This window comes from Siniperca chuatsi, linkage group LG2 (assembly GCF_020085105.1).
Source record: "Siniperca chuatsi isolate FFG_IHB_CAS linkage group LG2, ASM2008510v1, whole genome shotgun sequence".
NCBI lineage: Eukaryota > Metazoa > Chordata > Actinopteri > Centrarchiformes > Sinipercidae > Siniperca > Siniperca chuatsi.
The window spans coordinates 28,671,813-28,697,614 of NC_058043.1; the positions used below are offsets into that span (position 1 = coordinate 28,671,813).

Here is a 25,802-nt window from a genome sequence, read left to right on the forward strand (position 1 = left end):
TTTTACTTTTCTTACTTGGTTATATATAGTCAGTATAAGAATATAGAAAGATATCAGCCTTTCCTTCATATTCCTCATACACCATACTACTTACCAGAATATTTGGCAGAAATAATCATGAATGGCCGATTAAGTGAATTTTTTCATCCTTCTGTAACCTCAACCCTGGTTTATTTAAGATTACAGTTTTATCTGAAAGACGCTGATTTAAAACATATCAAGCCGATAGCAGGAAGGATAGCAGTATTGTCAGCCACGTTAACTGAAGTGACCTCATCTAACAGCTTATTAATTCTATTTATTAATTGCATTTATGTGTAAAATTGCATTGCTGTGCAATATCCACAAAAATTGCAGAACGTGTAGAGTCGGTGGACCAGTTACACCCTGAACGTACTGTAATTGAAATAGTATTAAAAGATTTACAAATGTCACCATTTGATTTTGATTTACTTCACTGGTTTTGTGAAATGTTTTTATATTTGTTGAAGACAAAATGTGAAATATGCCTCAGTAAAACATTTAAACAAAATAAACAACAACATTTACATTTAATCCTAGTTCCTGATTATGTGCCTGGACAGATGACGCATGCAACAGTGAAAGATTTGAACCCCTGGGTGGATTATGAATTCAGGGTGGTGGCAATCAACAGTGTTGGTGTTGGAGAACCCAGCACGCCATCAAAACAGATTCGAACTAAAGCTGCAGGTATCCTCTCAATTTGTTTTTTCTCTTCATAACAAATTAATCAGTCCCACTTGGAAAATGTAATTTAACTGTTTCCTTCAGCGCTCCCTGTGATGCTACTCATTTCAAATCTGTTGTCCGTTTTCATGCCAATAGTTTGATTACTCAGTCACATGCAAAATAAGTGGAAATTGAATCACACTTTTAAGTATCAACATTAAGCTTGTGTGTGTGTCAGCACTCTGGAACTTGTGCCATGATTTCTTAATTAACATTAATATCATTAATTAATTAATAGTTGCATAAACAGAAAATGTGACCCATCCGCACATCCCATGAGGCAACAACATGAAAGTGTCTGTTTAGCTGAGTAATTCCCGCTGGTTGAATCACAAGAGAACTAGTCTCCAGTTGTGCCTCACAGATTGGGCTGACATGAATGGTGATGCCACTGTCAACAAAAACTGATGGGTGATTAAGTTTCCTTTGTGCTTGTTTAGTTCCCAAGGTTGCACCAGTTAATGTAAGTGGTGGTGGAGGAGCTCAAGGAGAACTTGTCATCATGTGGGAGGTAAGAGGATCATGGGCATTTTTGAGTGGGCATTCATTTTGACAGAGCATTCTTTGAATCTTTTGATGAGAATGGACTTACAGTGAGTAGAGTTACAGTGTCTGCAGTGGTCTGGCTTCAGTGGAATGGCTTTTAATTAAAGGCAGTGCTTTTCTGATTTGCTGCCTGCTGACTCCCCCTGTTGTGTAAATCAAAATGGAGATACGGCGCTAGTGCAAATTTCATATGTGTAAATCTAGAATTAGGTGACAGCTTTACATTTTTTGGATGTGATTCAAAGCGCAAAAAAGATGCTGTATGTGCTCAATAGTTTGTTAGACATAAAACACTATTTCTACTTTACTTTTTTACAACTCCCTAATTAAATTCCTGCTCACAGTTGTTTGGGTCAAAGGCATAACTTTTCTGTTCCTATCTCAGCCAGTTCCAGAGGAACAGCAGAGCGGAGAGGACTTTGGCTATGTCGTGGCTTTCCACCCACTTGGCAGCAGCACCTGGATCCAGACAGTGCTGGCATCCCCTGATGCATCGAGATATATTTACAGAAACGACAGCATCGCACCCCTGTCCCAGTTTGAAGTGAAAGTAGGAGTCTACAACAGCATGGGAGAGGGGCCGTTCAGCCGTGTTGTCAGAGTGTTTTCTGCAGAAGAAGGTGAGTGTGTTCACCTGATAATTCAAGAAAATGTATGCTTTCACTATTAATTGCAAATATGCATAATTCATGATCTATCCTATTTAGAGCCCTCTGAGGCGCCATCAAGAGTATGGGCCCATGCTGTGTCAGCCTCTGAGATCGAGGTGTACTGGGAGCCAGTTCCCCCCGGGTCCAACAGCGAGAAGATCATTGCATATGAGGTATGAAAAAGAAAAGTTGAAATAATAATGCTTCAAGGAATATTCAAACAAGGAGTAGACATTAATCCCAGAATGACTGACAGTACAATAAGCTGGCATTCATTTGAATATAACTGCCGATGGCAACAACGTGGATATATTCTGACATTGAAATACTGCAGGTGTTGGAGCGGCATATTTTTCACAAGCTAATCTAGGGGATGAAGAGGACTGTTGGCAGTTGTTCCAGTCTCCAAAAGACCTCTATACCAAGGCTGTGTGAGAGCTGCTATTCAAAAAAGAAAGAAAGAAAGTGTGAACACCATACATCACTATTCTCTACAACAAACATTCACCTGGGATTTGACTGTGGAAAACCTAGATAAAAATAAAATTTTCTTCTAAACAAGAGATATTTTATATAGTAGGGTATGCCCAATGGCCTGACCTCTGCTGAGAAGCTTTGAGGTCATTGCTAGTGTTTGGTACACACCTTGTGTACCAAACAGGGGGTTTGAAGAATCATGATGACGTGTTTGGGAGCTAGACTGAGCAGGTTAGCTGAGACTAATGTTTGCATGAATGTTCATGCTAAACATAGGGAAACAAATTTTACAGATTTTGCTCCAATATAAAAATATACAGCTCCATAACAATATAAATGTATTTTAACAACTTAATAAAGTAAAGAAAAACACAAACTGTATTAAATCTTTTATTATCTCAAGATTTATATTATTAAACATTACATTATTATTTTTGCAGCTGGGTGGACCAGCTTCATCTGACAAGAGTGTCGACAACATGTGGGTAGATATTAATTCAAATTCTCAATAAAAGTTTCCTTAATTTATCTAATTTAAGCTTCAATTGCCTCTCAAATCATGTTTTAGTGGATCATTTGAATTGCAGAGCCTGGGCAGTGTAGCAACAGGTGTACTGTACAAGGCTGGTACAGCATCCAGAAAGTAAATGTTTCAGTTTGGTTCTAATTTTAGTAATATAGCAACTGCAAGATATGCAGTAATTATCAAATACTGTACTATATTGTGGATGAACAGATGCTCAGTCTGGTTTTAGAAAGTGACTCATTTCATATTTAGTTAGATATTTAGTTTCAGAATGCAAAGGTTTGACATTACACACATGAAAAATGTACCACTAGTTTAATGGAGAAGACATCATTCAATTTCAACTAATGTTTTAGTTAAAGGTGTAGTCACCAATGCTACTCCTATACACTTTTTGTCAAATTCAGTGAATATCTCCTCGGCTAGCTGTCTGTTTGCGTGCCCTCTTCCACATCCTCTCCCACAAGGAACGGAGCTACACCATGATAATGTAATGTAGTAATGAAATGTAAATAACATCGGAGATCTTACCTCGCCAACTTTGTATAAAATATTTACTTGCTACAGCATACTTCAAATTCTTTCCCTTGGAATTACACGTCTTCGCCAAGCGGCAGCCTCCTGGGCTGAAAAATTAAGCCAACGTGGAAGTGCCAAAAACATTTGGCATTTCCTTGAATGGCCACTTGATGCTGGCTCCAAAACGAGTCTCCATAAGCCCCCATGTTAAAATGCCCAACTTCACAGCAGAAATAAGTGTAATATAATATATATGTAATATGATAGGCTGTGATATGTTTACAGCCTGGTACAAAAATCAGTTTTGGTCTCTATAGCTAATTTCCCCGTTCATGAGAACTGGTCTCTATAGCTAATTTCCCCATTCATGAGAACTGTATGGGAGGTGCGGGAGAAATGTTAATGTAATTTACTTTAAATCAACATTTCTACAGTAGTCACAGTTTAAATATTGAAAAAATGCCATTGAATCAACATTGAGTCTTGTTCACAACATTGAAATACTAACATTTAATAGTCAATATTGTCTCAATGTGCCTACAGCCAGCTTTCCCGCTGAAATATTTTAAATTAAACAAGGACTGGGGAACAACCATTTTAGGGAGGTGTGGGACACTTTTGTTTTAAATAAAGCACTTACTTCACTTAACTTCACTTATTGTTTGGTTTTAGATGACAAAGATAACTAAATATTTATATGTAATGAGGAAAACATCTTAATATCGTTTTTGGAGGGAAGTGGCAAAGAGGAGGAACATCCAAGCCCTCTCCTAGGAAAAATAGCTATACTCAACTGGTCCAAGTGCCCAAGTTTTTCATAATTTCTCACCAGCCTGTGGAGAACTAGGTAAGTTTTAATCTTTTAACTAAGGAAAATGCTATGTCAGCTCATAGCTGCATTTGTTGTCTTGGCAAATTGGTCCATTGATTGTAATAGTTTGCACAGTAAAGGGAACAAAAAACATGAATTTTCAAGAAATGTCCTGCTATTTTCTATAGCAAACATTTGAATCAGCACCATTATCTTGCAGTCTTTACAAGTTGTCTAATGTTGTAATAGTTAGTAAATTAACTATTGTAAAGTGATCGTATTTCCTGTTAAAAAACATTATGCCAGCTAGTATTGAGCTAATGTTAGTCATTGGTTAGCATGTGTGATATTAAAATAGGGTCTCATTTTCACTCTCATTGACCCCAGTAAATACCAGGCTACTGCTAGCCTCTTTTATGCTGATCAACTAGATGTTTGCTAGGTTAGTAACAAACTTTTTTTGTATTATGAGTTTGGCACCTTGATTTCATTTTCTATTGTGCTGCTGTTCTTTTATTATGTTGTTTGTGTTGTTTTATTATGTATTTGTTAACTTTTATATGTGTTTATTTGGTATTTTATCCTGTTCAGCACTTTGGTCAACCGTGGTTGTTTTAAATGTGCTATATAAATAAATTGACATTGACATTAGCTACTCCAACCAACCACTCTCTCTCTCCAATCTGTCAAGGTTGGACTTCCAAGGTGATCTACAGAAAATGTCCACCACTACATACTGTGAGCTTCAAGTGGGAATGCAAAGCAGACAAGAGGCCCTTCAAGGAGACAGTAAAGAAAAACTGTGTTTTGTGTTTTTGAATGTTATGTGAGTTTGTACTACAATAAACTATGTATAATATGGATTGATTAATTAATGTTAATTGTTAATGTTAAGGTTTTAAAATGTAAAAAAAATAATGTTCTGTAACAATTTCACTCACTGTTTAAAAGACATGTGGTGATATTATATTTCACTTTATATATTTGATCTGTACGTTTCATAAATATTCCAAAGCAAATTTAATAATTTTTGTTAATTAAATTTTATTTATATAGCATCAATTCATAACAGAAGTTATCTTATTGCACTTTTCCTATAGAGCAGGTCTAGACCGTACTCTTTATAATATGAGCAAGCACTTGGCGACAGTGGCATAGAAAAACTTCCTTTAGAAGGAAGGAGGCTATGGAGAGGAGGTGTGACAAGAAGGATCGACCTTGCAGGATGATACGGATGGCATAGTTGAGGTGGCCTAGCAGCGAGAGCAGTTGCTGTTTGGAGCATCTGTGAGCTAAGAGGAAGTTTGAAATGAGTAAGGGAATCCGGTGTATTTTTTAGGGAGGCAGGGATCTTGGAGTGAGACTGAGTCGAGTGTTATTCCAAGAAATTCCAGTGATGTGCTGGGACCTTCCATTTTCTCTGGGGAGAGAGGGATTCCGAGCTCATGAAATGCAGAAGTGAAGGGGTGAAGACTGTGAGCCAGGGGTGAAGATGGTTGCGTGACGGTAAGGAAGTCATCTAGGAGATAGATGATGTACGGGAGTTTGAAATTGTTTGTCAAGATCGAGCAGAGTGCTTCGGAAAAAAAAGTTGAATATTTTTTGGGCTGCTCTTGCACCCAAAGGTCAGGTGCACTGAAAAGTAGTATGCAGCTTTCCAGAGAATGCCAAAGAGATGCCAGTAGTCAGGGTGGATGAGAAGAACTTTGAAGGCACTGGTGATGTCTGCCTTTGACAACCATGCTCCTTGTCCTGCGCCGCGGATGAAGGAGAGGGAGTGGTTGATTGTGGAATACTGCATGCAGAAGTCTGGGCTGGGAACAATGCAAGGAAAGAAAAGGCAAGAGGAAATGAAGGGTTTTGGCCAAAGGCACCATAGAAGGTCACTGTGGTGGATGTAGTCTGTGTGGCTATGGTGGCTGATGTCCGTAAGCCATTGGAAAAGTTTGGTTTTATCGTCGGAGTGGTGAAAATTTCACTGAATGTAGATTGCTGAATGCACCCGGGGTTGCTGGAGAGGTTGGATGGTGGGAGATGGGGAAGACTCTGAGACTTCGGGGATTGGTTCGTCTTCGTCAGGTCGCTATCGGACAGGTTAAGAATGAGCTTGTGGTCTATGTTTCAAGGTAAGCGTTTTGTTTTGTTTGTTGGACTAGTCTGTCACAGGTCATGTGGCAACTGAGTCAAACAGGAAGTGAATGGATGAGATGTGCTTAAGTACTTGTGAGCGGAAATTGGATGAGTTCTAGGTATGGTCTTTGTTCCCGAATCAAGTTAATTTGTCAGATGAAATTGTTGAAATCAATAAGTGCCTGTATTTACTTATCCATTATTATTATTATTATACTGGTAGGCAGGAATGATAGCAAAGTTAGTTGCAAGGAGTACACACAAGTTGATAGTTTGTTAGTTCATATATTCATTATTAAAACATGCAGTTTAGTTGATTAGAATTTTAGGTATTATTTTGTTGATCCCTGCCAGGGATGAAGGCATCATGCAACATGTTGCTTCTCCTCGTCTCTTTTGTCACTACATGAACATGTAACTGCTGTACATTAGGCTATTACTCCTATAAGTTGTTGATTAGAAACCAGACAGAGGTATACTGCAATTTTAAATACACCAAAGTTGCCAACCCGGCTGACAGCCATGTAGAACTGACTGTGGCTGAAGAAGACTCATGTGCAGAAGACCCCAACACAGGGTAGTGACTTCCCCTGAGACTTGTTTACACCAAGCAGGGTCTCACCAGAAACTGCCGATGCCGCAAAGTGAATGGGAAGATGATGTCAGATGGATACAGGGTGATGCGTGGAATGAGGAGTGTGCATCCAGCATTGACACCAACCACAGATTTTGAAACCAAGAGATGGGGCAGGATAGAGATACCTTGACCCATTGCAGTGTCTGTTGTGCTGATCCAAGTTTCTAAGTAGCATGATCACCATTTCCACTGTGAGACAAATTCAGTCGGGTATACATGTTGACCCTGAAACTCAGCTTTGTCCACGGTGCTGCAAACATGTTCCTCTCCTGGAAACATCTTTGTCATGTACTCGTTCACCTTGTCAACTCCAGAGTTGGTCGAGCACAGTATGACGTGCTCACACTTGGAGATGGAAATGTTGGTCTGCATGTCCTCATACACCCAAGTCTTTCACTGGGAAGAGTGAGCGATTCAATTGAGCTCAACAGCAAATTCACCCTCCGCTGGAATCACAGGAATCTTTCCCTTGCCAAGGTCCAGCAGGAATTTGACAATCTGTTTCATCTTGTTAGTCTCCAGAAGCCTGCCCGATCCTCATGTTTTCAATAAGATGAAGAATCTTGATGTTCCTCCACAGATATGAGCTTTTCAAGCACCTTCCTACTATCTCGGCTAGTGCCGCGACCATGTGGCACGACGGTACGGATCTGCCTCTAGTCACCGCTGAATACCATTGTGATGCCACCAAATGGCTTCTCTGAACCCCGCAGCCACTGGAATATATGATCTGATGCCTCTAATGCACAGCGATCCATCATTAACATCATCCACCACCATGACATGCGTCATTCTGATGAGTGTTGCAGTGCTGCCCTCTTCACTCACATTGCAAGTGGACTCATCAGTGAGAATGAGAGAGCACCTGGTGCTACTATGAAAGGTGGCCCCGTTAGGCAGGAGGGTAGCCGCAATGCCACTTGCAGCTGTTGCAAGGGCTACCTCGCCCTGTGCTCGGACTTTGTGGAGGATGTGGGACAATGCAAATGTTTTCCAAGTTCCACCACTTGCATCAACTGCGATCATCTTGCCAAGGCTCTATTCCACACTCCATCACTGTCTCGACAACTACACGCTGTTCGTCATTTAGAAAGTCCTCTGTCTCAGCGATATGAGCCTCAAGCTCTGGTATGTTGTAGTCTCGTGCTGGATAACGTGGGAATCTCAAGTCCTTCAGCTCTAGCAGCACTTTACTCACAATACCTTCATCTGGCTCATTCACACCGGCTGTGTGCATGAGGTCCTCGCACAGCACAAGCTTGTGCCTTTCCCAGAACTGCAAGTATTCCCCTCTGAGAACGAACATGAGCATGTTGGCAAATACCTCAAGCGCTGCCAGGCAAATACAAGATTTGCAGCTTCCTCCATAACAGAATTAACCTCCTGGTCATTGTTAACAATGAAGCACGGTTTCCTGTACCCATGCTCTCTGAATATGTTTTCATGTGGGACTTGAGCCATGGGAGAGATGACAACATTGTGTGGGTGCATTTTATCAAACAAATGTTTTTGCCTTGTTAGTTTTTGCTCTTTTGATGGATATACCTTATGTTCATTTTAGTAAAAAGTTTAGTTTTTATTCAGCATAAATTAGGCTATTACTATAAAAAACCTCTATATATTTATTTTAAAAGGATCGATAAAGTAACTTATAAATAATCAGGTTGATAAGTAGAAATATTACTGCAATCTGAACTGATAAAATCCTTCATCGATGTCCACTCCCAGAGCCTCAGCAGCCAGCTGTGGAGCAGAGAGCCTGGAAAGCTCTCATATGCCTCTGACAATCTGTCTAAGCAGGGTAGATTGGCTAGAAAGGGCTCTGCATGCATTGTGGCAAAAGAATACCGTTTAGACATTGGTAGCTGTGTCTTTGATTTCAGTGGTGTCCTCTCACATGTCTGCTTGGTGTGTTAGAAGATGACAAATACACATTCAAGTCAGCCTTGACTCTTGCTGAAGACAGAGGAGTGGTATGTCCACATGTCCCTTTTATAGAAATTGATACATATAAACCACACAATAGCAGATGAGGAAAATTAACTTTAAACTCTAGTACTTAAAAAAAACACCATCTATGTTGGGCTGCAGATTTGAGGTGTCATGTAGTCACATCTTACCTAACTGCACCACCATGACAACAAAACTGTTTTCATCTTGAAGATGCCTACTCTCTTCAGTGGCCTTTTTTGTCATATACCACTTTGATTGGAACAGGTGTCTGAAAGGTATGAGAGAAGTAATGTGACTGGCTGAGAGGATAATGACTCATCACCACACCCTTCACTTTTCTCCCACTTCACCCAACCTTTTGGTTCATAGCACTGCTTCACCTAAATGAATGAAAATAGCAGGAGCATTTAGCTACGCCTTCACTGACTGAATGCAAGACCTAAATACAGCTCAAAGTGTAAACAGAGTGAGAAACTATAGAATACTTTAGCAAACTCCACCTCTACCTCTCAACACTTTAAACGTTTGAGGCTGCAGCATCACCTTCAAAATGATAAACCACTATAAAAGTCTCTGACCATGGCAGGATTAACCTGTTACAGGGCCCCAGTGCAAAAGTATTGTGCCCTCCTGCCCTAGCCTTAAATCCATCAAGTCCATTGCACACAGCTGACTACAAACGGCAACTTCATTAGTTGCTAACACTAACCAGCCCTCAAATGCTGGAAGAACACTACATGGACCCAGGTTGTCTGTGTGTCAGTTAAATATGGTAATATGAATTACAATAGTTAAGTATTGAACTATTGTATGAAAATTCTCTAACAAACTTGCTATAACCAAAAACTAATTGACCATGCTTTGGAACTTTTTTAAAGCCCCTAGGGGGTCTAGGGTCTTGTCTCTGACTCAGACTTGGACAGTAATAGCTTAAATGTTACCAAAACACCCCTCCCTAACTTTACTTTCACTGAACTCTGCCTCCCTCGGTTACTGTTGCTACACCTTTCCATTCTAGTTGTGCACAGTTTACAGTGATTACAGTGGCATATTTACCACTCGAAATTTGTGGGAATCTTTGAAACAATGAGAATTTAATACATGCAACTAATTAGCCAACTAATTGCAACTAATTGTGTTAGTTGAAACCCCCTTCTCTGACTTACATTTTAATGTATCCGGCTGACTCGTATGAAAATGAGAAACCTTCAAAAGGGTCATAAATATAGACCAGCACATACAGGTACTTCGAAAAAACTACAATTTTACCTTCCATCTCATCGTAGAACACACTTTATTCAAACTGGACAGAAACAAAATAAAACTTACCAAAACCATCTTTGTTAGTCTTTCCACTGTTCCAGCAATCACCTAATCTGGTTTGGTTGAAATAAACCCTTTATTCACTGCGTTAAATGAGAAAATAAACCGCTGTTATATCGCTCTTCTCAAAGCCAACAGTTTCACAGGGAGGGGCTCACATGCACGTGCAGCCTGACTGGATACCAAGACAAAGAACAGAGAAGCGCAGATGACAACACACGTGGAGGGAGTGTGACATCATTCTCTGCTCAGGACGCCATTACACCACTATATCTTTACATAGCAAATAGTTGTTTGCTGCTATATTAATGTTCAGAATCTCTAATAAACCTTTAATAAATTAAGGTTGATTGGTAAGCCCTCATGCCCCCTTCAGTCTTCCCCCGTCCAAGTGGATCAGTGACCCAACATCATTTGGGTCACTTTTCAAGTGTTGTTTGTAAATAACCAACCTGTTAATAGCCAACTGCTTGAGCTAGGCTAGTCTGAGATTTAGTTGTACACAGTCTGAATCTGCTATACTGTTTGACTGTTCCCCAGCAGCTCAAGCTAGCTATCATCAGTAGTTACTGTCACCAGCATCATTTAACTATTTACCATACTGACAGTGAATATTCATGTATTTTATATGCCTCAAATCTCAGTTTGAAAGCCTGGTTATTAATACAGTTGAAGAATTACCATTCTCTGGAAGCTCATTTGTCAGCAGTGGATGGGTACAGGTTATTCTATATATAAAACCTGAGGGTTAAGACTACTAATATCAGGAACTAGAGATCCAGATTTGTATGTTTACTTGTTTTAGAACCTGCAGTTTTTCGGCATTTTCCGTTTTCTCTCGTTAGCTATGTGAAAGCCAGATTCTTTCCCCCAAAAGTCGTCGCGGCCTTGGCGCTTGATGATGCGATGCTGGTCTGGTCTATGCATTTGATAACTACATAGATGAAATTGTGATTCACACTAACTCTGTGCTGTGTAAATGATTAAAGCTTACAGCTCCCAGACAGGGCAGCTAGTTAGTGCAAGTATTAGTAAGTAGTCTATTATTAAAAAAATTTAATATGAGACTTATTTATTTAACACAACTTTTCAGATGTTGAAGACGAATACATCTAAAACTACTTGGACAAACACAGGTTAGATTATTGATTTATTGTATCGGTCATCTGTGCAAGCATCTTATAATGACCCATATTTACGTTTATTTAAACAAACACAGGACTTTCACCCAGGAGACCGGGGTTCGTGTCCCATGTGAAACAAAAAAATCAACATTCACTTAAAGTTTTAAGTTACATAACGTTACGTACGTTACGTGACTTATGTAACATTCTTATTTTAACCCTAACCCATTATCTTTTCCTAACCGAGTATTTTTGTTGCCTAAATCTAGCCAAGTAGTTTTGTTGCCTAAACCTAACCAAACTGCGCAGTGGTCACGTGGTTTAACAACTTACGTAATGTAAGTTTTGGGAGTCACTGGCAATAGACCTATTCTGTCGTTCAGGTATGAGGACGTGTTGGATGTTTCACTTGGCAAAGTCATCTCGGGTAACCTTCCCCAAATCCAGTAACATTAGAGACACTAACGTGACCCAAAACGGGTCTTTTGCCAACTTAACCTGTTACCCCACAAAATATTGTGGTTTATTTACAAATGATATGCTAACTCTGGGCATTGAAAGTAACACTAGGTTTCTATTGTAATTAACTTGTTAGCCAGGCATGCTAACATTAATGATAAATACACAGTTTAATCCATTCCTTACACTTTGGCTATATTTTTCAGTCTTGAAAAGACAATTAAAAAAACACAAGCCTCCAACTCTTTAAATGCAGAGTATCACCTTTACTACAGCTCCATGCACACTGCTTCTGCATTTGGAGAAAAGCTTGAAAATCCTGCCATTCCTAATTACATCATCTCTGTTGTTTTTATATTTATGCACAGTATCAAAAAACGAGGCCATTCACTGAAAATATAGGCAATGCACATACACTTTTGATACTGTACTGTTTTTCAACACCAGGTTCATAACAGAACTTGAATCTGGCTATATAAAAAGAGTATTTAAATATTTGTTTCCCACACACAAACATTTGTATTGTTAAAACACTAGTGGTATGATGCACTTTCCTGCCACTGTCTCCATAATAAGACTTTAAAGTTCAGCAAGACAGCTTAAGTCTTCTTCTTAGATCCCTCTTTTTCATCCTTCTTTGAGCATGTGTTTAGATTCTTAGCAGAGGTGGTGTTAAAAACTGTAAGCTTCTTCTGTTCAGGTATTTTAGGTATTTTCCCAAGTGCCGGGAAATTGCTACAATTAAACCACTGATGAAAAAAAACACCCTAGATGCATCTGTTATCAGCAACTCCAGGCCCTGTCGCTAATCTGCCTTTCCCAAGCAATATCTGTGGAAACCTGCAGCCAATTGAATAAGTACCTACTCTCAAACCATCTGTTGAACATTTTGCTGTCTGGTTTTCCTGTCTTGTGTTAGGGTCATAAATGATCTCCCTATGAATTCAGATTCTGACAAGCTCCTTATCCTTGTACTCCTAACTCCCAGTGTTGCTTTTGCCATTGCTGATTGTCAGATACAGTATCACTTGGTAGTTTAAAAATGTGGTTTGGACTGCCCTAACCCTAAGCCTCAGGACCTACAGTAGATGAGTGTCTACTTTTAAGTTAGGTCCTATAGAATAACTGCTTCAGCATACTAAAGACTTAAAGGTCCAGTGTATAATATTTAGGAACAGCTATTGGCAGAAATGGAAGTATGTTTTCATTAGTGTATAATGGGGAGTGGGTCCCATTCCTTGGAGGTCGCCATGTTGCACCGCCATGTTTCTACACTGGCTCTAGATAGGGCCGTTCACGAGTTTCGCGGCTACCGTAGTTTCCTTTTAAAAGTAAACTTGATATTTGTATCTCCATATGTGTGTGCCCTAGTACTTCATATAATGCTGCCATATATTGTATGTCAGCTGGCTCCACTTCAACCTATGTATACACACTTTCAATGCACTCTCTAGAATAATACTCTACAGGATGCTCCTCTTTATAAGCACATTGTGACACTCTCAGTAGGAAATTGGCAAAGGTTTGACTTGACTTGGTTCCCACCACTTTACAGATTTGAAAACAGTCTACAAATGAAAAAAGGCAAAGTTAGGCAATATGGTTGGAGGTCTGTGGTAACCCTTGTGTCTTTGGTCCAGGTTCTGTTTTGGGAGAAAGGATCTCGACAAGGTGAAGCAGAGAGAGTGAGGGTTATCAACACCACAGCTCTGCTCTCTGGCGTGAAGGGCAGCACAGTCTATCTGATCTCAGTCAGAGCCCAAAACAGCGCTGGACTTGGACCCTGCAGTCCTGCTTTTAACATCACCACCAAGAAACCACGTGAGTCCACACACACAGGACACAAAAATGTGCTTTATTTAATTTTTTGTATAGCGTTTTACTTAAATCACCTTTTTATTTCTTAGACTTACTTGTATTTCTTAAATGATACGGAAGGTTCAAGTCTATTTTAATACAATACTCACATGCCATACTGAAAGTATGTTGAAAGAGTTATTGTTGTCCATATTGGCCATGAAGCCAGGGCCGTAGAGACCATTGAGGCCATGTCCTCTTTATTATTTCTGGGACTTTAGGGGGTTTGATAACATAAAGTAGGGTTTATATAATACAATTACAAACATTATGGATGTTTTAAGGCTGATTCTGATATTGAGAGTGAAAGGTTTTTTCTCATATTTAGAGAATCGACAAAATCGATTTGACAGGTTTTAGATGAAAAAAACTATATACGTTCAAATGAAATACATTAAACATTCTAAACAAATTCATTCATTCATTCAGTTAATTCACTCATTTATTATCCTCCCACTGGTTGGACTACTCCTTAGCAAGCATGCAAATTCCTCTGTCAACTTCAGCTAAGTTACAATTTCATGTTATATTCCATGTTGTTTTCTGTCACGTCTTTTTATGTTTCATAATGTTGAATGTTGTTTGTCTGTCTGTTCTGTTGTTTTGCAATACGAAATAAAATCAAAAAGCAGCTGTACTACCTAAGTCAGAACCGCTCCCAACCACTGATGCTGTTCACTGAAATATAATCCAGTAAAGACTTTTGTGCTGCTTTTCATTTCATCCTTATTAGCTGTGTTTTCACACACATAAATGAAAGGGTAATCAAAGAGCGTGCATTTTCTATTTTTCTTGACCTCCATTTTTCTCCAGTGTGTTCCAGAAGGATGAAGAATATATAGTATGAAATACATTCTGCTGCAATACCAGATAATCAAGGCTGACTGAGAATACTATTGATGGCATTTGTTTATGCATTCATTTGTGAACCATGTGTCTATATAATTACATATCTTGCAGCTCCAAGTCAGCCTCTAGGGAATATTGAGTGGAACCTGACCAACTCTAAGATCTTTCTAAATTGGGAACATGTCAAGGCGATGGAAAATGAGTCTGAGGTGACAGGATACAAGGTGAGTTTGTCAGAGTAATAGCAGAAACTCCAGAACTGGGGAAACAAATAGAGCCTCACCAGCTGTCATACCAGTAAATGGCTTTCTCATTGCAGTGGAAAGATAAACCTCAGCACTCCAGTGTTACATCATGGATTGGCCCTGTCTGGCCTTTCAAAAATAAAAGATCTGTTCCAGGTGATAAAATGAAAGTCGTCATACCACAGAAGGAATTCAGCTTCTTCCAACCAGTACAACAATGAATCATATTTGATCCACTTTGCATACCTGTATAAAAAAAACACTGTTTTTTATAATGCTTTCCACACACATACATACACATACCCATACATATATATACACACACACACACACACACACACACACATACATATATATATATATATATATATATATATATATATATATATATATATATATATATATATATATATATATATATATATATATAGTTGCTGGGGTTTTTTTGTTTTTTTTCAAAGAGGTAACAAGGAAAACAGCAACTGCCAAATACCTCCAACAAGTAAGGCAAGTCCTAAGAAATCAGTTCAATGGCAAGAACAAGTCCCAGGCAATACACAGCTACGCCCTGCCAGTGATCAGATACCCTGCAGGAATAATAAGGTGGCCAAAGGAAGAGATACAGACCACAGACGTTAAGACACGAAAGCTCCTCACCATGCATGGAGGGTTTCATCCCAAATCCAGCACCCTGAGACTGTACGCTAGCCGTAAGGAAGGCGGCCGTGGACTAGTGAGTGTGAGAGCCACTATCCAGGATGAAACATCCAAGATCCACAAGTACTTCAAAGATAAGGCCCAACATATGACATGCTCAGTGAATGTCTCAGACAATGGGGAACAGAGGAAGAGGTGCTAAAGGAGGGACCATCATGGGAGGACACACCCCTAAATGAGATGTATCACCAGAACATAACTGAAGTGGCTGATATCAAGAAATCCTACCAATGGCTAAAGCGGGCCGGACTGAAGGACAGCACAGAGGCACTGCAGGGTAAGATGCTGGCAGGGAAAGCATACATTGAGTGCCATAACCAAGTGGCTGGCATATTGTACAGGAACATCTGCACGGAGTATGGACTGGTAACCCCGAGGTCAAAGTGGGAAACACCTCCAAAGGTGGTAGAGAATGACCGAGCCAAGATCCTGTGGGACTTCCAGATTCAGACTGACAGAATGGTAATGGCGAACCAGCCTGACATCGTGGTGGTGGACAAACAGCAGAGGAAAACCGATGTGGTGGACGTGGCAATACCAAGTGATGGCAACATCAGGAAAAAGGAACATGAGAAACTAGAGAAATACCAAGGGCTCAGAGAAGAGCTCTCTCTCTCTCTCTCTCTATATATATATATATATATATATATATGAGAGAGAGAGAGAGTTTAGTCTAGAGATATGCAGACCTGTTTATTTAATGATAAGTCTTTTGTGACGCTCTGTTGTTAGGGAGCATGCAGTGCATGTTGACAGAAATAGTTTCAAAGGCAAAACTGTGAATTGAAAGTAAAAATGTACTACATATTTTCCATGTTTTTTTAACTAAATTCACAGTTTGTGCATGTCTCTTTCTTTTTAACTGAAATAAAACATTATGCTGTATGATGAAGATGTATGACTAAATGTTCAAAAAGGACATCTGAGGTCCTGTTTTGAAAGCCTATGTCCCTCTACCTCGAATCATCATGCCAAACCAGCACCTCACAAGGCATCTGGAATTCATTACCTCCTCTAGAGACTGTATAACCAAAATTGGTTGCACACACTTCTCCTGCTTTTGGGTTTATGTTTTGTTTTTCATACACTAATTACACAGAATTAAATGCTGACCCCAGGATCCACACTCTCCTCCAGGTTGTATATCGTCAGAACTGGCATGGCAGGACTACTGTACTGGAAACCAATAAGACCAGCGTGGAGCTGCAAATTCCCTCTGGAGAGGACTACCTTATTGAGATCAGAGCTCTGACCGAAGGGGGTGATGGCCCCAGCAGTGGCCCCATCCGCATACCAAAGATGTCCAGTAAGTTTCAAATACTCTCCAGCATGATGCAAATGACTACAGTTGGAATTAAGCAGAGAAGCATTGGGATGGGTGCATTCCGTGTAACTAATCCCTTGTGTGACTGATACTGTTTATCAGCTTTACCATAGCTTGAACGAGGCCTTCAGAATACACATAGAAAATGCAATAAGACTGGGAAGAAGAGACACAAAATATATAAAGTCATCTCTGTCCAGAAGGTTGTGTTTTCAGTCCTCTTTGTCTGTTGGCGTGTTAGCAGGATATCTCAAAAAATATTTAACAGATTTAAGTGACCTTTGGCAAACAGTTCTGCCATGGTATTTTTTTTACGTTGCCCATGGTAAAACTTGTTTTTCAGCACCAATAGTACAAATTTCATCTAATATTCATCAAATCTGGTACTCAATGTATTTGGAACGGAGCTATTAATTTATTTTTGAAAAAAAGTGAGATTACGACCAAATTTAGATGACACAAATGAAATCCAAAAGATGCTCAAAAGTTTGGTGGCATTTGGCCTGTAGGTGACATTACAGCAACTTGACATATTTAAATTACCATAACTCTGTGGTCATAAGTCTGACTTTTGCACAGTGCATCCTTGTAGGAAGCCCAAATAGTCCCAGGATTTATGTGTTCTCCAGAAATCAGCACGATAACCTATCATTGTGTACTTTGATGTACATCTGCATCCAGATGCAGAATAACATTTTTAACATTTTGTATTTTTAAAATTCCAAATTTATATTGTAATGCAACACAGAGGCATGTGCTGTCTCTGTGATACTTTATTACAGTTCTTTTAAAATGGCCAATATGCTTTCCACGGTTAATATAAATATTTTTTTTCCTTCCTAGGTCTTAACTCAAAAGGATGTGTGTGTCCAGTTCCAATGAAGATTTGCTTTTTTATGTTTTTTGTATATTCCCTGTTCATTTTGTAGCTTCTAATGCCTTTATATTTAGCTCTGGACATTAGAATGAATATAGCTTATGATTCTCTTCTGCAGATTTGTGGAATAAGCAGCTAACTAGAGAGTTTATCAACAACTGGTTTGCAAACCACAACTGGATGATGTTAGCATTCTGACAGGTTGTCAAATGCCCACAAATCTGTGGCTGGACCATTAGTCATAGACAAAAGCAGTTACAGAACATTTTTATCGGCCTATTTATAGGACCACTGCAATCCTCCAGGATGCATGCATTTGATAAAAATGGAAAGATTCTTTCTGTCATTTTGAAATGAACCTGAGCACAGGTTCATGTCCCAGTTTCCCCAATCCACTGTCTGTTTTGACCTATACTGCCTCAACTTCCAAGTTATTTCTTGGCTTGCTGTGACCTCTATGAATGTTACAGACCAAAAGGTACAAGTTTCACTTACTTCACATACTACACATTCAATATGAAAGAGTATAGTCAATATCAATTTACTCTGTTCTCATCATTTGGACTTAAAGTGTTAATCCTTTATATGAAAACAAATTAAATTGTAGCCCTATGCTATTTTTCATTGTTGGTGGTGGAGAATTACCCCACAAAATTAGAGGAATAATTTGACATAGGAATTACACTTTTTGATTTCTAGTGGTTTCCCCCTGCTTCCACTCTTTATGCTAAGCTAAGTTAATTGACTCCCAGCTCTAGCTCATCTAACTCTCAGAAACAAAACGAATAAGCGTTTTTCCCAAATATGGTTCATTCTTTGGTTTCATACAACATGAAACATATAGTGGCAGTACACCCATGTATCGCATAATTATTTATGTGCAATTATTTTTGTTAATTATATGAGTATATGTGTAGTACCTGACACTAAATAACCCACAAACACATCACAGTTTGTTTACTTTGTTCCACAGTTAACTATTAGCTAAGTAGCATTAGCTCAGCTCCTTAGCCTAACCCCCAAACAAACCAGCATTGTTTGCCTTAAAAGTGTACTCCACTGATTTAGCATTGCACTCCTATAACATTGTTGCAGTTACAATGAACAGGGTGTGTTATGCTAGTAGTGACTAATGTAGCCTTGAGCCTCTAGCCTCAAGCAGAGATGAGGAGCAGGCTGCAGAGGTCTCACTTCTATCTAACGCCATACCCCCAGATTTTTTTTCATTTTCAAACTTCTTCTTAGTCTTCAGCCTCAACCGACGCTGACTCAAGTGACATCACTTGAGATCATTTATCAGACTTTAAAAGTTTAAAAGGTTTTACACAACTTTTTTCATATGTGCAGTAGTACTCCCCAAGGCCTGTAAACACACTTTGATGTGTAAAATCAGTGGAGTTCCCCTGTAAAAGTGCCAAACTGTTTGCATTTTGTAATAAAATCTCGACCTTTACTTTCTGCACATAAGTGTTTGCCTTTGCAAAACTCCTCTGTGGGCGTTGCAGTTATTATAAACTTTTACCATGTTTTTACCATGTTGAAAGTCTATCAGTCTATCCACTCGGTGCTCTTTTCAGAGTGCTGTGTCAGTGTTTCATTATCAAATCATTCCGCTTGCTTATTGAGAGAATGCCCACATCAATGAAATTCCATACCACGTTTTCACTGCTACCTTGCACCCAGGCAGATTGTCACATAGCACGCACACACATGTGTGGCCTACACACGAGTGCGCCACTTCATCAGACCAAATCAGGTATCGCAGCAAGTAGCCGCAGGTTTGTGCAGCGGTGTGTGAATGTGTTTCACAGCAGCTATATTCTACAGCACAATCAGAAAATAACATTTTATTTTTCTGATTCACCGGCTTTCACGCTACCGGTGCTTCCTCTCCTCATTCACTCTATAAGTCTCTCTGTCTCTCTCTCCCTCTCAAACAAATGAACACAAACCAAAGGAAGCTTCTTGATATAGTTATTTTTCACTATAGACTGCAAGCCAGACACAGCCCTCGAAATTGGGTACACGAAATAAACCAAGCGAGGACACAACTGGGAGAGTATCATAGTTTGGTCTATGAACTCTGCCTGGATAGCGCCTGGTTTCAGTGATAGTTCAGGCTGACTGTGGAGGAGTTTGACCAGTCTGATCGCCGGATTGGCCACCGCAGCGTGACGTTGGGTTGCATTTCTCCAAAAGTTGATTCTGTTTCAACTTTTCCACTGCAAGTCACTGCAGGTTTTTTTCTGGACCCCCTGCGTCCCCCACCACCGCAGCCTAAACGTACTACCACTACTGGTATTTTCACAGCAGCGCCTGATTTGGTCTGAAATCAGTTGATGCCCGGATGCCAGGTAGCTGAGTTGTTGGGTCACATACTGTCACCACAAAATGTTCAGGGTATTGTTAACTTAACTAAAGCTTGGCATTTAACTAAATGTTCATATTTTGTTCACCTGTTGCTTGTAGCCTTCTTGATTTTGTTACCTTGACTACAGTGGTCCACTCCACTTTACTCATAGATTTGATAACACTAAAGAAACTAATTTAACAGAAATTGCAATTGCATGCAAACATAGAGCCTCAAGTTTAAATAAACAATGAGTGGTAATTATTAAAGATGGCTCTGAATTAGTCATCAAATCAATTTCTGTACTTTTAGCTTTTTAATATCTTCAAATATGTAATCTGCGGCCAACCACGTCCTCTGGATGAAATTACAAAATGCACCCATAATTTTCCTCATGCTAGTATAGCCAGATAAAAGTATCAAACCATGTGTTAAAAGGCAACAGAATACAGGAAATGACATCTACTCTGTTTCTAGGGGAGGACCCTCACCTCCGTTAGATTGTCCCACCCACATTTTCAATGCTTCCTACACCCATGAAAATAAAACACTAGAAAATTTGATATATGTTTATTCATTTATACATACATTTTAATAATGACTGCATTTCATCAACTGTAGGTTTCCAGTTCAGCGATGGTATTGTGCATGTTGGCTCATTGGCATTGTTTTCTTACACATCTAAATAGAACAAAGTCATCGTTAATTTGTATTATAGCACTAGTTATTAGTAACATGTGCTTTTCCTACCATGACAAGTCAAAATATCCACTGTGAGAAAGGCTGCACGTTAAGGAGAAACTCAGCTTGTCTGATACAAATATGAATGAAATTACATTACACCATAATAACTAATGTAGCCCAAGCAGTGGTAATTAGTGGCATTAAAAGACAGTCATCGGTTCATATTTTTCTACTCTTGGATTATCTAATAAATACAATCCTTGTTGCACTCCATATTAACAATGCTGCCCATGCTAGTTTATTTGGGGTTATAGCTGTACAAATTCTTCAAAATGAATATCTGTCAGACTACTAGCTCCACAGTCGATATTCCATTTAGGTTACACGTGTAACCTAATGTGACCACCAGTCACCACAGGTGTTGCCAGATCCATTAAAACAGACAATCTTCAGGAATAACACTTTAATACCACACTCTATTCATCCACAGAGTTAGGACAGCCATGTTTGTGCTGCTCAAATGGGTTGTATGTTGGGAACACATACCAACCCAGTTAAAATGAATTCTTCACAAGTGTTAAACAAATCTGCTTTGCCTTATCACGTTTATATTCTTCAAATCTGTTGTCAACCTGTCTTACATACAGATTGTAATTTTTGTTTTTGGGGGAGGGGGGGGGATTAATTATAGTGGGAGATTGGCAAAATGATGGCATAAGAAAGGACAAACAATAAGTAAGTATAAAAGCTCTCCTGAACCTTACTTTTGTTGCCACTTTTGTGCATTTAGTGCACTTTTCATAAAACGCTAACATTAGCATCCACCATAACCAAGTAAATACATAACAGAATACTGAGAAGTGAAACTGCATCTCAACTATGCTGTAATATTTTCGATTTCAGATTTGTTTGATGTGCACAGATTTCATTTAGATTGTTTGATGGCTTTTCATTATGTTGTACAGACTCTCATATGGTCTGTCACTTTCAACCCATCTGGGTGACACTTTTGGGACAACACACTTTCCTATTAACTTTAACATACAGTATATTTATCATGAAAACTGTTAACCCAACATCTGTCATTAATTAATATGTGTATGTTTTGAGTAACACATACATTTGTCCTGAAGAGTAGATGCAGGTGTTAAAATGACATACTTAGTGTGTACAATACAGTGTAGAATATTTTTCCCTCATGTTTATTTGTATGCATTATTCTTTATTTTGATGACTAAAGTGCTAAAAAAAACATTATACTGCATTATTCTATGATTTATATATATATTTACTGTTTTACTGTTAACAACTTTTAGAAAATCTTGAAATGTAGTTCTACCCAAACCTTGTTACTTTGAAGGATTTATTTTGTGCGATGCCATTACCTTAAACTTTAAGTCCCTTTACCTTTTCATATTTAATGCTTTTATTTATTTTTAAATTTTGCTGGAATATCTCGTTATGTCTAAAATTTGTATTTCAGATTTTTTTTCTTCTGATTCATCTGCTTCTTGAACTGAAACTGCAATTTGTTACTTCAGTAATGTATTAAAATTGTATTAATATAATAAGATATCTCTGTGAGATGACAAGAAGACTCAATAAAATTTTCACATTGAAACCCTTTAATCAGTGGATGTGTTTTAGCTTGTGTGATTCATACACCTCACTGGGAGTCTTTGCAGGATTGGTCTCAGGAGATTTCTGATGTACTACAGAGTGTGCAGTGGAGAATCACAGCAAATAAGGTGAGTAAGTATACTGAGGGATCTTTACCCTGTGGGACTCTAGCAGTCTGCACTATTGAAAGAAAGGTGGTGAGAAAGATGCAGATTTTTCCCTCAGGACCAAGGAAAAAAATGCAAAAAGATTAGTTTCCACAAGTTTCTATAGCAAAGACATGATTTGTGTACTTGACAATTTTATTATGGACTTGTGACAAGTAAGTAACAGTTTCTCTCCACTAGAATGTGAGATTACACAGAATATAAAGTGTATACACCAGCCAAAATCACACTTATGGTGAGACTGCTGAAGAAAAATATTAATAATTAATTAATAATATTAAAAGAAAAATATGATCGTTTACCTGGGTGAATGATGCCCTTTCCAATAGGCCTACTTGAATAGGGATCCTTATAGCTAATGGTTACTTAAAACAGACTTTCCTCAATCTTAAATAATTTGAAAACAGACAATATTTCAGAAGTATATGGGTTATTAAAGTGTCCCACATAAGACTAGATTTTAGATCTTGAGTTTGTGTTTGGTCCTGATCTCCACAAATAAAAACTATTGACCTTATGCAGCCCGCCCATTTTTTCATTTTTTTTTTTTCCTGTTCCACCTTCTGTTGTTATTGCTGGCTATGGTAAAAACAAGTCTCTGTCCTGATCGGTTCACGCAGGCAAGTTGGGAACACACATTCACATTTTTGAGGAGGTCATGTGACCTGGCTGATACCACTACATCGACTGCAGATATCAGATTAAAAAGATGATCTTTGTTGCAAAGTTAGGTAGGCCTACAGCATTAACAAGCTTACAACTAGCTCAACTAGATTAATGTGTGTTGTAGCAGCAGCTCGATGTTTCTGTGGGGAAATTTTTCAAGAGCTCTGTTGCTAACTTATCAGTATAATGATAGTATGTTATTAACATTTTTTGCATTCTTCACAAATGATCACTAAAATAGATGATCTTGGCTTTGTGGGTCTGGAAACTGATTTGTAAACATGAATTAAAACACATCTTTTCACCTAACTATGTAATATGATTTATATTTTACAAATAATAACATTTTGAATAGTCAGCTTGTTACACAACAATAAGTGACGGCTCTGTGCAATAACTAACCACATGAGTCTCCTTCATTGTGTCTCTGTGTTTTGGATAAAGAAATATTAACACACATTTTGATTGTACATAATCAGACAACTTCTGTTATGATATCATAAAATTAGTAACATATAATTAAAACACAACAACCTAACACGTGTCCGTTCAAAACGGGGCGGCTGTGGCTTAGAGGTGCAGGTCGTCCACTAATCGGAAGGTTCCAAATTGTGCCTTCTGTGTGTGAGTGTCTAAATGATTAGTTTCTTTGGACTGATGAGCAGTTGGCACCTGCCATCAGTGTATGAGTGTGTGTGAAATGGGTGAATGTGATATGTGGTGTGAAGCACTTTGAGTGGTAGGAGGACTAGAAAGCCGCTATGCAAGTATAGTCCATTTACCATTTACATTCTGACCAGTCTCCATGACTATTATAACAGTAACATGACCAGCTGATCCGCTACGTAAGTACCAGTCAAAAGACTGCTGTAAAAGAAAGGCACTCACACAGCAGATGTCCACCTACACAAGACAACACAGTCCAACTTCCAGTGTAGACAGGAAGTTATAAAACAGCAGTCAGCAGAATCCTTCCTTTTACATTTACACTGACTGACCTGAAGATTTGATTTTCTTTAAGATGGGAAAACACTGTACAATATGTATGGTGCATATTCACACTAGAGTTTTTAATGTTCACTTTCTATGCTCACACTGTACAGATCAATCAATATGTGCACACACTGAATGTAAACACGGAAATCCTGATCAGTTTATCCATTGACAATAAAGTGTTATTCAAACAAGATGGCTGTCGTCAAAAATGAGAAGGCAGCATTACTTTCTGCAATTCTACTTTAAATGGAAAGCAAGAAGAAGAAAATAATAATAATATGGACGTGCAGATGGCTGAAAGGTGCTGGTGAGATGTGAATAATATAATTGGTTGTAGATGTTCTGCAGCAAGGTTCAGTTTTATTTCTATCACAGCACAGTCTTAGTCAAGACTACAGTCACAACAAGTAAAATATTACTCTAATAATATTTAGAGTTCACTACAGTTTAACAGATTTTTCACATTAGCCATGTGGGAAATGGAATTGTGGACCTGCCAGTTGGTCGATCATTCAGGCTATTAATCAGGTGTTGTGAACTTCAAACAACAGCTGATCTGGAGAAAATTCAGCACATTTCTCAAATTAGTGGAAGGCAAGCAATTCAGGGTTACATCATCATAAAGTGTTTGCAGACAGGACTTAGACGATACTGGAGTTGAAGCACTCTTGTGTCTGTAAAATTACACTAGTAGTTACAATAGTCATGCTTCTGTACTAATAAAGCCAATGTTGTATCAGCTGCCAAACCTTTCAAGAAAACAGGGTTAGTCAACACAAGAAAACCATCATCTTACAAAACAAAGTGCAGGTATTTTAAAAGACTGTCTTAGCTCACCTGGTAGAGCATGTACCATTAAGGCTGAGTCCTTTTTTACCCAAACAAAATCTCTGTCTGTCTGACTTTCATTTTCATAATATCAACTGGATTTTTCGAATGCATTTAGAATATATACAGTATTTAATTAAAGTTATGTACTCATTAAGTTGATATCAGTAGCAAAGATCCTGGTTGAGGCAATTAAATGTATGATGGATTATGCAGTTTATCCCTGGCATTAGTCTTGGAAGATAAAATCAGCAGCTTTCCTCAGAGTTCACCAGAAGCTTTCTGATCTAATCTCGTAATCTCTGTGTCATAAGAAAATTGATTTACTGTAAATATGTCCAACATGGCAGGATATATTTGGCTTTTTTAAAACTACAACTAAACATTCTCAGTTAAAAATTTACAAGGAGAAAGTCAAAGATAAACTCTGTAATGTGCAGACAAAAAAACATTTTAGAACTGTGATATGTTTATATAGCCCACCTTATCTGACGCATCATTTAAACTTGAGACCTGATAGCATGTAGGTCGAGAATTTCAGGAACTTACATGAATATACTCGTCCAAGACTCATTCCCACTTTACAAAACTGCAGCACAATCTCCTTTCACTTTAAGCCGCCTGTTCTGCTGGTGCAAAATTCGGCCTTAAATATGTAAAGCAACTGAAAGAACCAGAGCTTGACTCACAGCTTGTAGCTAATCCTTTATTCATGGA

At 38.6% G+C, this 25,802-nt stretch overlaps 1 protein-coding gene across 4 annotated transcripts in view; it reads left to right on the top strand.

The window, feature by feature from the left end:
* The window catches only part of LOC122869544 (contactin-4), a 125,530-nt gene extending 103,085 nt beyond the window's left edge, over positions 1–22,445 (top strand). For 3 of the 4 annotated variants that reach the window (XM_044182692.1, XM_044182683.1, XM_044182702.1), the window contains exons 16-23: positions 562–711; positions 1,191–1,261; positions 1,682–1,916; positions 2,004–2,119; positions 13,546–13,726; positions 14,723–14,835; positions 16,711–16,879; positions 17,741–22,445. In XM_044182692.1, the coding sequence (XP_044038627.1) occupies positions 562–711; positions 1,191–1,261; positions 1,682–1,916; positions 2,004–2,119; positions 13,546–13,726; positions 14,723–14,835; positions 16,711–16,879; positions 17,741–17,826 (1,121 nt within the window). In that variant the 3' untranslated portion in view covers positions 17,827–22,445. Of the gene's footprint in view, positions 1–561; positions 712–1,190; positions 1,262–1,681; positions 1,917–2,003; positions 2,120–13,545; positions 13,727–14,722; positions 14,836–16,710; positions 17,002–17,740 lie in introns of those variants that run through there. The other variant, XM_044182673.1, reaches the window with a different exon arrangement.
* Positions 22,446–25,802: the final 3,357 nt, after the last annotated feature.